Source organism: Palaemon carinicauda, chromosome 30 (assembly GCF_036898095.1).
Source record: "Palaemon carinicauda isolate YSFRI2023 chromosome 30, ASM3689809v2, whole genome shotgun sequence".
Taxonomy (NCBI): Eukaryota; Metazoa; Arthropoda; class Malacostraca; order Decapoda; family Palaemonidae; genus Palaemon; species Palaemon carinicauda.
Genome location: NC_090754.1, coordinates 51,065,693 through 51,080,463, shown reverse-complemented (window position 1 = coordinate 51,080,463; position 14,771 = coordinate 51,065,693). Strand labels below are relative to the sequence as shown.

The 14,771-nt window shown below is 36.4% G+C and overlaps 1 protein-coding gene and 1 long non-coding RNA gene across 2 annotated transcripts in view; both read right to left on the bottom strand.

Moving 5' to 3' along the window:
• Positions 1-817: 817 nt before the first annotated feature.
• Positions 818-1,575, bottom strand: LOC137623777 (uncharacterized). The gene is made up of 2 exons (XR_011040635.1): positions 1,486-1,575; positions 818-1,014 (listed from the first exon to the last, which is right to left on the bottom strand). It is a non-coding gene; the product is annotated as an uncharacterized lncRNA (long non-coding RNA).
• Positions 1,576-10,062: 8,487 nt separating this feature from the next.
• LOC137623523 (adhesive plaque matrix protein-like) overlaps positions 10,063-14,771 on the bottom strand; it is a 10,728-nt gene continuing 6,019 nt past the window's right edge. Inside the window, exons 2-3 of the mRNA XM_068354357.1 lie at positions 11,161-11,260; positions 10,063-10,619 (exon numbers count right to left, since the gene is read on the bottom strand). Coding sequence (XP_068210458.1) covers positions 10,063-10,619; positions 11,161-11,260 — 657 coding nt within the window. The remainder of the gene's footprint in view (positions 10,620-11,160; positions 11,261-14,771) is intronic.

The window sequence follows — 14,771 nt, the reverse complement described above, 5'->3', positions numbered from 1 at the left end:
CTCACGAAAATGGTGAGGTTGCGCACAATATAAGAAACTATCGAGCTTGAGCGGGTTTCGAACCCCAGTCTAGCAGATAGGCTACCACAAGGAACATTAACTTATTTCTTGTCAATGAAAATACTTGCCCAACTGCCGGGTTACATCTAGAAGGTATGAATTTGATTTTTTTTACGGAAAGAGGCGGTAAATTCTAGTAAATAAATGATGGATCAGGACAATTCTCCCGCCCCAATATCCTACCAGTTTTATTTATACACCTTAAAAAACCCGTGATTTTATTCTGAAATTCTCCGTAAAAATATACTGTTCTCAGCCGTATTTCAGTAAAATACAGGCGACCGTAAGTTTTACCCTACTTTGTTTTTACCTTTTACGGGTTGGTGATCGTAATATTACTCCTTTACGTCAATATATCCGTTTTTAAAATGGCAAATGCCTGGGAGCAGTTATTCCTGGGTTTTTTCCGTTTTTTTTACGGCAATTTTATAAAAGTACCTATTTTTTGCCCATACATTATATATTATTGTATAATGGTAAGTCCTATTCTTAGAAAAGGTAGCTTTACCATTCATATCTACCATAAGGCCCATTGTCATTTTTCCTATTCCTTAGCCTCCGTCCTCCCGAATATTTTAAGAATTAGGTCATCATCATCATCATCATTATTATTACTACTACTACTACTAGCTATACCACAACGGTAGTTGAAAAAGCAGGATGCAATAAGCCCAAGGGCTCCAACAGGGAAAATTAGCTCAGTGAGGAGAGGAAACAAGGAATGAGCAGAAAAAATGACTTAGGACAAACGACCGTGTTATAACAAAATATTTATTTGTAATACAGAAACTAACATCTGTAGATTTTAAATAATCTTGACAAATTTATTATATACAGTTGGTTGTCAGTTGATGCTAGTTCACTTGGAGTAGCGATTGCTTCTGGTAAAGCAAACCTAGAAGCATTGGCAGATGTACTCCTGTCCCAAGCTTTCCACTCCACCTTGAGCCAGACCTAAAAGATAGGTAAATCTTTAACCACCCAATTCAAATTGAAAACCAGAATTTGTATGGAATTGTTTAAATGAAAATATGAATAGAATTTTTGACTACACTAAAATTGTTTACAATATATAAAGGTAAATCAAAAAGTTTAATTCACCTCCAAAACTAATATAAATTTAATATTAATTCCCAGAATTGCAAATCAAAAGCCAACCATTTCAATATTTTGACCTAATTAACAAATGAAATATATGCGATGAGGGCATCACTTAAGAATATACGTTAAAAGGCCGAATTTCAATTAACAAGCAATTTAAGGTCGACAATTGATAATTTTAATTAGAGTAGCCTATAAACAAACCTAGTTTCAAGAGCGATTTTCAATTACTGAGTTCAAGGCTTTATTTATTTTTTGACTTGAGGATGATAAAAGTCACCAAGAAATGCCACTACTATTGTGCCAATCAACACAATGACCCACCTTATAATGACTTCACAGGATGAAAAAGAGCATGGGTATGATAATTCCATAGCCTTTGCTGCTGGTCGCCTCCACATTCATCAGACGAGGGGTAGAGTTAATTTAGTTCTTCATGGTTTTCGTAGCACTAAACACAATTAGTCCCATCGTCGTAGAGTAATTTAGAAAAAGTCCAGCACTACGACGACAAATAGAACCGGTAAAATGTCCCAAGGTAAGGTGAGGTGACGAGAGTAATCACTCCTTGACGGTTGGTGTTGGACTGATTTTCCCTTCCAACAGCGACTTCGAGGTTACTTCGTAGAGTTGTTTGCCTCGGAATATTCAGAAAATTAGGTAGTTAGTAGTTATCTTTAACTCCTATTTACTTTGGTTTGCACAACGAAGGCTGAGGTCAGTTAATTAGCACAATTTTATTTACAGTGATTAGGAAAAATAAAGCCTCAAACATTAATTGAACAAACCAGAATTACATTAGAATAAACAAATTGAAAGAAACAAATTCAAAAAAATTCTAAAGTAAACTACGGAGATAATTACCAATTCCAAGGAATGTTTCTCCAGGTAAGGTAATTACCGATCATAAAGAAAATTTCTCAATCACCCAAAATATCCATAAACTTTTAACAAAATATTTTAGGAATATGTATAAAATATATATTTTATACAAGGAAATGAATAGAGTACATGAGAAGTAATAACAATCAAAATACAATATTTAAGATCGGTAACAGGGTTAATCTTATATATAAACTATAAAATCTTCATAAAAAAAACAAACGGAAGAGAAACAGGATAGAATAGCGTGCCGAGTGCACCCTTAAGTAAGAGACCTCTAACCCAAGACAGTGGAAGACCATGGTACAGAGACTATGCAGAGGTTGATGGCATAACTCTAAGGCAATCAATCACTGACGGATTAAGGAATAAAGAGCTCTGGACTTATTATTATTATTACTTGCTAAGCTACAACCCTAGTTGGAAAAGCAAGATGCTATAAGCCCAGGGGCCCCAACAGGGAAAATAGCCCAGTGAGGAAAGGAAACAAGGAAAAATATTTTACAGTAAAATAAATATCTCCTATATAAACTATGAAAACTTTAACAAAACAAGAGGAAGAGAAATGAGATACAATAGTGTGCCCGAGTGTACCCTCAAGCAAGAGAAATCTAACCCAAGATAGTGGAAGGCCATGGTACAGAGGCTATGGCACTACCCAAGACTATAGAACAACGATTTGATTTTGGAGTGTCCTTCTCCTAGAATAACTGCTTACCATAGCTAAAGAGTCTCTTTTACCCTTTCCAAGAGGAAAGTAGCCACTGGACTATTACAGTGCTGTAGTTAACCCCTTGAGCTAGGAAATTAATGCCCTGTGCCTTTCATTAGTCTCTCAAGTTTTTTTCTACGTGGTCCTTTTGCCAGGATTTCGGTTTTAATATCCTTTTTAGATTCATTTTAAAATCTCAAAACAAACTACTTTTTTTTTTGACAAACATAATTGTGTTTCGTAAACTTACTTGAAATAATAAATTTTGTATAGCAACTCATTCCGATGAAGAATAGTATTAAGTGCTGTAGAAGGTCATTGTTATTATTTTAATTATTATTATTAATTATCTTAACGAAATTATTGAATCACATTCCAAATTTAACTAAACCGAACCTTTAATATCACCCACAGTGTGCCACGTAAGAAAAATGTCTCGACATTATTTTCAAGAATTAAGACGGGCAGGTGTGAGGTTTTGAGATATGTCACTGTGCCTTTTGGTACCCCAGGGGTCCTTGGTACTCTCAGGTTACCCCCAGGGTCCTTGGTACCCCCAGGCTCCTTGGTACCCTCAGGGTCTTTGGTACTCTAACTGGTTGTCGATAGGCTTCGTATTTATCAAAGATAACTGCAGTGAACCAAAGAAGAATCTTCCTTACCGTGTGTTACACAATCGATAACATTCTGATGTATAGGGCCCCGGAAGGAGCATAATGACCAATTCTATGCGTAGATCATAATTTGTGTTATATCAATAATAATATACTGATCGAAAGGCCCCGGAAGAAGCATAATGGCCAATTCTCTTTGAGCGTAGGTCGTAATTTAATCATAATTACAAGAGTAGAATTGAGTTTCAAGTGCCATTTTTATTATGTGAAAAAAAAAACTAATTGAGTGTCATTTTCATGATTTAATTACCACTAGTCAAGCCTTTCCTGGTCCTTACGCCCACCTATGTAGCCACTGCGTTTCTGCGCTTGCGCAACCTTTGATTGGGACTGCGCAAATAGGAAAAAAAATCGTTATTCGTCATAGCGAACAACAAAGGGTTAAGTTTTCTGTAAACTTTTAATATTATTTGTTTAATAGAACCATCTTTTTTTTTCCATGCATCAGTAATCACATAGAAAGAATTATTTATGAAGTAAAAATTGCCGATTTTGATCATGGCTAATGAGGAAATTATTTATTGCGAACTGTGATTAAATATTCATGACGTAATTATCCCTATGGAAGACCGTGTGGATGATTTTTTTTAATATATATAATTCATGCGAAGGGTTTATTTTTCTGTTTGATATATATATATATATATATTATATATATATGTATTAAATAAAACTGATTTAGTTTTATAGACACACACACACACACACACACACATATATATATATATATATATATGTATATATATACACACACAAATACTGTATGTGTACGTTTCTGTATGTAAATATGTGTGCATGTGCGTGTGAATGCTAGGATGTTTATGTGAGGAAGTTGTACCTGCATATATATATATATATATATATATGTATATATATATATATATATATATATATATATATATACATATATACATTATGCAGGTACAACTTAATCACATAAACAGACTATGCATTCACACGCACATACACATACATACTTACTGATACGCGCACATACAGAGTATATATACACACACACACACACACACATATATATATATATATATATATATATATATATATTTATATATATATAATGTGTGTATATAAGATAAATCAGTTTTACTATATATATATATATATATATATATATATGTATTTAATCTTAATTCAAGTGATAAGTAAATGAGAAAATTGAATAGTAACTTTACGGCAGTATTTGACATTAAGGTTTTTGCATTAGTAACTAATTTACTAATAGCTTTACCAACTCAGCTTTCAGAGAAAACCCTTTATTAACTAAGATATGAACGACTCGTGGATGACGTCATACATATAGCATTTCCCTATAATGTGTTTCCCGTTACCTTTTGTTTTAGTTGTTTCTGTAATGTAAATTCAAATTAAGGTTGGTAAAATCTCAAGTTCTTTATAAACGAAAGGTATATTTGTTAAATAAAACTGTATTTCTCTATAGTTGTGTAGGCCTACTGTACATCAGATTTTGATACAGGGAATAGAATGTTTCAAGAAGGTACTGGAGTAGAATGAAAGGGATTATGGTCAACATTTCACTTTGAAGAAAAGGTTATTATTATTATTATTATTATTATTATTATTATTATTATTATTATTATTATTATTATTATTACTAGCCAAGCTACAACCCTAGTTGGAAAAGCAAGATGCTGTAAGCCCAAGGGCTCCAACAGGGAAAATAGCCCACGGAGGAAAGGAAATAAGGAAATAAATAAATGATGAGAATAAATTAACAATATATCATTCTAAAAACAGTAACAGCGTCAAAACAGATATGTCCTATATAAACTATTAACAACGTCAAAAACAGATACAGTATGTCATATATAAACAATAAAAAGACTCATGTCAACCTGGTCAACATAAAAACATTTGCTCCAACTTTGAACTTTTGAAGTTCTACTGATTCAACTTTGAACTTTTGAAGTTCTACTCATTCCACAACTAGGTAACAGCTGAAATTAAACTTTGGATGAGCAGGATGCCATAAGTCCAAAGGCTCTAACATGGAAAATAGTCTAGTGAGGAAAGGCAATAAGGAAACAGATAGAATAGTGTGCCTGAGTGTACCCTCAAGCAAGAGAACTCTAACTCTTAACGCAGACATTATGTCGTTTTCATGATGCAATCACAGTCTAACTTTCGGGTCAGCCAGCAGCAATGAATCTGTGTGCTATGGTTGGTCTCTGGAAATTATTGTAAACTGAAGTCGGAGAGTGAGCCCTAAATGGACTTGTGACGGGGTAGGAGAAGGTTGTGACTCAAAGGCAGGTTGGAAGCAACTGAGTGGGTTTATTATAGAACACTCTCCTTTATATACAAAATCTCAAAGCAACAAGAATTTTCATGTTCAAAAATCGACATCGTTACTGATGCGAAAACAGACATGTTATTTCAGGTTGTTTTTAGTGCGAGGGGAGAGCGAAGATACAAGCAATATATACACAAAATGAACTATGTACGATTGTGCGACACACGGTTGGTACAGACTCCATGAGTGCAATGTGTGTAGTTGTGACTTAACAAATAGCTAATGAGCCGTATGCGTAGATATTTGAAGCGATAAATGTTTTGGAAGATTTATACACACGATAAATCATTTATTCACATGTAAAAGATTAATAAGACAATAGATGCCGCTCATGTGAGGCAGAGGCAAGGGGTAGTGACATTGCCCTATCAAGAAGGACAATGCCATAGAGACTGACCATATAAACATATGATCAGCGCCCAAGCCCCCTCTCCACCCAAGCTAGGACCAGGGAGGGCCAGGCAATGGCTGCTGATGACTCGGGAGATAGACCTACAGGCTTCCACAAATCCCCCATCCTTAGCTCACAAGGATGATGAGTTTGCAGTGACCAAAGGAACTAACGAGTATAAGTGAGACTCGAACCCCAGTCTGTCGATCACCAGGCAAGGACGTTAGCAACAGGCCACCACAACCTTTAATTATTGTCTTTTTTTCTCTGAAATCTAATTTTCAATGCTGTGGTCTGATTGGTGACGTCTTTGCCTGGTGTTTGCCAGTCAGGGGTTCGAGTCCCGCTCAGACTCGTTAGTGCCATTAATGTCTGCAACCTTACCATCCTTGTGAGCTAAGGTTGGGGGGTTTGGGGGAGCCTATAGGTCTATCTGCTGAGTCATCAGCAGCCACTGCCTGGCCCTCCCTGTTCCTAGCTTGGGTGGAGAGGAGGTTTGGGCGCTGATCATGTAATATATGGTCAGTCTCTAGGGCATTGACCTGTTTGTTAGGGCAATGTCACTGTCCCTTGCCTCTGCCATTCATGAGCGACCTTTAAACCTTATTGTTGGAAGTATGTATAATACGTTTTCAACATATTCGTTGTCCTAAGCCGAGAGCAGTCACTTCCCCTTCCTGATTTACTAGCTGCATCGAAAATGCTCTTTCTATATCGAAAACTTCAACATTACCCAGTTATATGTATAATTATTATTACTAGCTAAGCTACAACCCTAGTTGGAAAAGCAGGATGCTATAATCCCAAGGGCTCCAACATAGAAAAATTGCCCAGTATAAATAGTGACTCAATGATGACTGGCTAATTTGGTAACACAACCATGTACTGACCAGGCCCAGTGATGGTTAGCTACCTGGGTTTATATCAATTCAGAAGCACATACAATTGCAGAAGGAAGGCCATAGCAGGGTAGTATTTGTTCCTGTATAAATACACTTGATACATACATGAGTTCCTTGCCATACATGTATGAGTGCATACCTGGTTGAATTCATTCAGGGTTGTGTTGGCCTATTGGAAACGTCCCTGCCTGGCGTTCTGCTGGACGGGAGATCAAATCTCGCTCAAACTCGAAAGTTTCTAGTAGTGTCTGCAACCTCACCATCCTTGCAAGCTAAGATGATGAGGGGGGGTCGTGTTTGGAGAGTCTTTAGGTTTAACTGCTCAGTCATCAGCAACCATTGCCTAGCTCTCCCTGGTCCTAGCTTGGGTGGAGATGGGGCTTGGGCGCAGATCATATGGATATATGGTCAGTCTCTAGGGTAATTTAGATGTTATTTAAAGGTTTAAAGTCCGCCCATGAATGGCAGGGTCAAAGGACAGTGACATTGTCCTTTCGAGTAGGAAAATGCCCTAGAGACTGACCATTTATACATATGATCAGCGCCCAAGCCCCTCTCCACCCAAGCTATGACCAAGGAGGGTCAAGCAATGGCTACTGATGACTCAACAGATAGACCTATAAGCTCCCACAAACCCCCCATCCTTATCTCACACGGATGATGAGTTTGCAGCGACCAAAGGAACTAACGAGTATAAGCGGGACTCGAACCCCAGTCTTGCGATCACCAGGTAAGGATGTTACAAATTGGCCACAAACCCATCATCCTTAACTCACAAGGATGATGAGTTTGCAACGACCAAAGAAACTAAGGTGTTTGAGCGGGACTCGAACCCCAGTCAAGGACGTTACCACATCGGCCACCACATGTATTAAAGTCTACATACACGCACAAGTAACGACTGAAATGACATGAATCTCATATCCCATAAAAAGGGGGTCATTCACTCAATGCTTCACTCTGACTGATTCAATTTCAGTTTCATCAAATCATTATCAAATTATTGAGGGAAATAATGGAAGGGAAAAATAGTCGAGTGGAACAGTGTGTCGATGACTTCGTCCGGTTAATTATATCAAATCTGTATTACGTTAATGACTGGGGATGTGGGCCGTTGTCATCACACTGTTATTATCTTTCTTTTTTTATGTTTCTTTATCAGATTATTATTATTATTCTTATTATTATTATTATTAATTGCTAAGCTACAACCCTAATTGGTAAAGCAGAATGCTATAAGCCTAGGGGCGCATCACACTGTTATTATCTTTCTTTTTTCATGTTTCTTTATCAGATTATTATTATTATTATTATTATTATTATTATTATTATTATTAATTGCTAAGCTACAACCCTAATTGTTAAAGCAGAATGCTATAAGCCCAGGGGCTCCAACAGCAAAATAGCTCAGTAAGGAAAGGAAACAAGGAAAAAATAAATATTTTAAGAATGATATTAAAATAAATATCTCCTATGTAAACTATAAAAACTTTAACAAAACATGAAGAAGAGAAATTAGATAGAATAGTGTGCCCGAGTGTACCCTCAAGCAAGAGAACTCTAACACAAGATAGTGGAAGACCATGGTACTGAGGATATGGCACTACCCAAGACTAGAGAACAATGGTTTGATTTTGGAGTGTCCTTCTCCTAGAAGAGCTGCTTACCATAGCTAAAGAGTCTCTTCCACCCTTACCAAAAGGAAAGTAGCCACTGAACAATTACAGTGCAGTAGTGAACCCCTTTGGTGAAGAAGAATTGTTTGGTAATCTCAGTGTTGTCAGGTGTATGAGGACAGATGAGAATCTGTAAAGAATAGGCCAGACTATTCGGTGTATGTGTAGGCAAAGGGAAAGTGAACCGTAACCAGAGAGAAGGATCCAATGTAGAAGTTCGAAAGTTCAAACTTGTAGCGAATGGTTTTATGTTAAATAGGCTGAGGACATCAGTCTCCTTTTATAGTTTATATGTGAAAGATCTATTTTAATGTTGTTACTGTTCTTAAGGTATTTTATTTTAATTGTTAATTACTTTTCTTGTAGTTTATTTATTTTCTTATTGCCTTTCCTCATTGAACTATTTTTACTTGTTGGAGCCATTGAGCTTATAGCATCCTGCTTTTCCAATTAGGGTTGTAGATTAGGTGATAATAATAATAATAATAATAATAATAATAATAATAATAATAATAATAATAATAATAATAATCGTAATCATAATAATATTGATAATAATAATTTGTTATTATTATTATTATTATTATTATTATTATTATTATTATTATTATTATTATTATTATGTTTAACGTTTACCTTTGTTTGTGATTTCCAATTGAGTTTGTTTTTCATCGATTTGATTATCATTACTGTATGAAGGATCACTTAACTAGTACATATACCTTTTGAAAAATGCTATGACAATTTTATAAACTTGAAAGATTATAGAGCTTCATAATAGATATGAGTGATGATTCGCACGGATTCATGCGATTATTACGCTGTTATGATTTTGAATATGAATATGAAATTATTTGTCAGGGATTTATGAGTTTTGAGCCGTGACGAATGGATAGCGAGCATTTTGGTGTGACAATGTAGAGATGAATGTTATTTTGTGGGTATGTCGTTGTGGAATTTCTGGGTATGTCGTTAGAGAATATCTGGGTATGTGAGTTGGGAATTTTGGGTATGTTGGTGGGGATTTCTGGGTATGTCGTTAGGGAATTTCTGGGTATGCGAGTTGGGAATTTTGGGCATGTTGGTGGGGATCTTTGGGAATGTCGTTGTGGAATTTCTGGGTATGTGGGTGGAGAATTTTGGGTATGTTGGTGGGGATTTCTGGGTATGTCGGTGGGGATTTATGGGTATGTGGGTGGGGAATTTTGGGTATGTTGTTTGGGAATTTTGGGTATGTTGGTGGGGATTTCTGGGTATGTCGGTGGGGATTTATGGGTATGTGGATGGGGAAATTTGGGTATTTTGGTGGGGATTTCTGGGTATGTCGGTGGGGATTTATGGGTATGTGGGTGGGGAATTTGGGTATGTTGGTGGGATTTCTGGGTATGGTGGTGGGGATTTCTGGGTATGTCGGTGGGGATTTATGGGTATGTCGTTGTGAAATTTCTGGGGATGTTTGGGTATGTTGGTGGGGATTTCTGGGTATGTCGGTGGGGATTTATGGGTATGTGGGTGGGGAATTTTGGGTATGTTGTTGGGGAATTTTGGGTATGTTGGTGGGGATTTCTGGGTATGTCGGTGGGGATTTATGGGTATGTGGGTGGGGAATTTTGGGTATTTTGGTGGGGATTTCTGGGTATGTCGGTGGGGATTTATGGGTATGTGGGTGGGGAATTTTGGGTATGTTGGTGGGATTTCTGGGTATGTTGGTGGAGATTTCTGGGTATGTCGGTGGGGATTTATGGGTATGTGGGTGGGGAATTTTGGGTATGTCGTTGGGGATTTCTGGGTATGTGAGTAGGGAATTTTTGGTATGTTGGTGGGGATTTCTGGGTATGTCGTTGGGGATTTATGGGTATGTGAGTGGGGAATTTTGGGTATGTCGGTGGGTACTATTGGGTATGTTGGGATTTTGGGTGTGTTGGATGGGATTTATGGGTATGTCCATTGGGGATTCATGAGGATGTGGTTGGGGATGTTTGGGTATGTCAGTGTGGATTATTGGGTATGTTGGTGGGAAATTTGGGGTATGTCTGTGGGGATTATCAGGCATGTTGGTGGGGATCTTTGGGTATGTCGGGAATTTCTGGGTATGTGGGTGGGGAATTTTGGGTATTTCGGTGGGGAGTATTGGGTAGGTTATTATGGATTTTGGGTATGTTGGTGGGTATTATGGGGATGTCCACTGGGGATTTATGAGGACGTGGTTGGGATGCTTAGGTATGTCAGTGGAGATTATTGGGTATGTTAGTGGGAAATTTTGGGTATGTCTATGGGGATTATCAGGTATGTTGGTGGGGATTTATGGGTGTCTGGAGATATTTGGGTTTGTTGGAGGGGATTTTTGGGCATTCATGGCTATGTCGGTGGGAATTTCTAGGCATGTTGGTGGGGATTTATGGGGGTTTTTGGGTATGTCTGTGGGGATTATACGGTATGTTGGTGGGGATTCATGGGCATGTCGGTAGGGATTATATCCGTTAGGATTTTTGGGAATATCATTGGGGATTTCTGTGTTTGTCGTTGGTGATTTCTAGGTAAGTTGGTGGGGATTCATGGTTATGTCAGTGGGGATTATTGGATATGTCGGTGGGGAGTTAGTGTTTATCAATGGGGATTGCTTTATGTGTATGTGGGTGGGTATTTTTTGGTATAGCAGTGGCGATTATTGGATTTGTTGTTGGTGATTTTGGGGTATGTCAGGGATTTCTGGGTATGTTGGTGGGGATTTATGGGTATATCAGTGGGGATTTTTGGCTATGTCGGTGTGGATTTATGTGTATGTCGGTGGGAATTTATGGGCAAGTCAGTGGGAATTTATGGTGTGGATTTTTGGGGATTTATGGGTACGTCGGTGGGGATTTATTGGTCTTTGGGTATGTTGGAGGGATTTATTAGTATGTAGGTGAGGATTTATGGCATATCTGTAGGCATTTATTGCTGTTTATGTTGGTGTTATGTAGGAGGTTAAACATAAAAAAGTAGAAAATTAATTTTGGTGAATATTCCTAACTGCTTAGTCTCTTTATCTTAATATAAGATAGGGAGACAGAATTTTCCATATATTCGTCAGACAGGAATTTTATTTAACTTTAATCTCATTCCATAGGTAATTGTTAAGAGTTAATCCCTAAAACTATACAGGTCAACGACCTCCTTTCCTGTATCACAAATTAACATTGTCCAGCCTTTTGGCTTTTATAGTCCATTTGTTTTAGCGATGCATATTTGCACCGACTCGTGGCGGTGCCCTTTTAGCTCGGAAAAAGTTTCCGGATCGCTGATTGGTTGGACAAGATAATTCTAACCAATCAGCGATCAGGAAACTTTTCCGAGCTAAAAGGGCACCGCTGCGAGTCGGTGCAAATATGCATCGCTAAAAGAAATGGACTATAGTTGCCCATATGACAGTATTCTTCTGCTCACATTACTTCCATACGAACAGTTTCCAACTCCTTAATCATAGTATTTCTCTATACTCTCCACAATAATCATCACGTCTGCAAAGAGGAGCAAGTCTTTCCGTCCATTTACCGACGATTTTCTTATTTCGCAAGTCTTGGGTAGTGCCATAACCTCTGTACCATGGTCTTCCTATGTCTTGGGTTGGAGTTCTCTTGCTTGAGGGTACACTCGGGCACACTATTCTATATTGTTTCTCTTCTTCTTGATTTGTTAAAGTTTTTATAGTTTCCATTGGATATATTTATTTTTATGTTGTTACTGTTCTTAGAATAGTTTATTTTTCCTTGTTTCCTCTCCTCACTGGGCTATTTTCCCTGTTGGGGCCCCTGGGCTTAAAGCATCCTGCTTTTCCAACTAGGATTGTAGCTTAGCAAATAATTATAATTAATATTTACAGACGATTTTCTTATTTCGCAAGGTAGAATTCGTATATTTCCTAGGCTCCCTCGAATTCATGCATAACTGTATCCTTTTAAACTACAAACAGCCATTAAGATACACTACTTTTTGTGCAATATTCCTATAACGCTTATTTTACATATTCTTACAAAGGATTAACTTTTGTTTGTACACTTCATTATATATGATTTCGTCTTTTGTTCAACTTCAAAAATATAGACTTAAGAGCTCTTCAGAATTATAGCTAACACAAACAAACATATATGTTATTTATAATATATATATATATATATATATATATATATATATATATATATATATATATACATATATATATATATATATATATATATATGAATGAATTTTGTCTCACGTTGGTTTGTTTTATATTCCTAAAATTTTAAGCTTTTCTACGAAAAGCCCATTTGATTCTGATAGAGGAGAAATTCCGACTAGACTTTAATGCGAGCCAAAGTTCTTTAATCCTTGATATATCTTCATAATCACTGTAGTATCTCACATAATCCCTTAGGACTGCCTTTTACAAAGGACACCCCCTAAAAAAAATAGTCAAAGGAAAAAGAAAATTAGAAAAAAAAAGTTTGACAGAACTTTCGCTGGATTACCCAAAGTTGTCTGAAGAAGTATATTCCCCCAATCGCTGCTGGATGTCGTAGAGTTCCCCCTTCTGGTGATCAATAAGTATTGAAATCCGATGAAAATCTGTGGGATTTTTTGGGCCGTCTCCTTGGAATTGCCTTGTCTAATATCCGTTAGATTTCGTTCAGGCTTCTCACTGTGGCAGCCGTCAAGACGTTAAAAGATGTAAGGGGGGTTGTCAACATTGTTTTATAGTGGGTCTCTTAGCTTGAACTGTTCGGGGTTTGTAGTGACTGTCTGTTTGTCTGTGTTTCCCTGTGTTTGTTTTATGTTTTGTTGTATGTGGGTTTGATTGTCATTGTATTTGTCGCTAAGTTCAGTGTGTTGAAGGTTGTATTTTTGAAAAAGAGCTTTAGAAAATGTTCAGAAATTAAATTTCATTGTCATGATATTATTATTATTATTATTATTATTATTATTATTATTATTATTATTATTATTATTATTATTATTGTTGTTGTTATTATTATTGTTATTATTATTATTATTATTATTATTATTATTATTATTATTATTATTCTCTAAGCCACAACCTTAGTGGCAAGTCAGGATCAAGGGCTCCAACAGGAGAAAATAACCCCGCGAAGAAATGAAATGAAAAATAACCTACAAGAAAAGTAATGAACAATTGATATAACATCTTTTAAGAACAGTAATAACATTGAAGTAGATCTTTCACATATAAACTATAGAGAGAGACATGAACCTTTGCTAAAGCTTTTAACCAAGCTACAGATTTACGAAAAAAATATAAAACCCTTTCTATACAAACATATTGTACATCAGACATAGACTTCTGATGTAAGTCCGTATAGAAAGGGATTGTTATTTTTTTTCGTAAAGTTTTAGATTTTATTGATAGCAATATTTTCGGTTTGAGGATACTGTAGTGTTGCATAAATTGCATAAAAATCACAAATAAACGAATTCATTCATTCACCGCCGAGTTACAATCTCCCTTCCATTCCCTCTTTGGTGTTTGATAGTAGAATGCTCGTTTTACCCAGGACCCACTCTATGCGAGTCTTGCTTTAACCGAACTGCTATTTTCACCATTAGTTAGTTTTATTAATTCCAAGTTTTTAATAGATTCTGGTGTTCAAAGTAAGTTTAAAATAACATCTTTTTCTTTATTCTTAGTGTAATTTGTTTCATTTTGTGTTGAAATATGTGAAAAGTAACAAAATTATGCAGCATGCATCCGAAAACAAGCTGCTGTCGTTGGCTTCGGAGGGTGTTGTTATTAAATTTAGATTTACCATCATGATACTTTAGAATATATTTATTTTCTAACACTATTTACTAACAAAACCTATATCAGAGAGAAATTTAGGTCAGTAAAAAAGTTTCGAATCACATTACTTGGCAGTCATTTGAAAACAATGATAGTATTCGGATAAAAATACTTCCGACTAATCAGCTATGAGGAAATTTTCTGAGCTAAAAGGGCACTCCTGCGAGTCGGTGCAAATATGCCTCACTAAAAAAAGTTGACTATAGTTTTGTAAATGCCTGTCCCA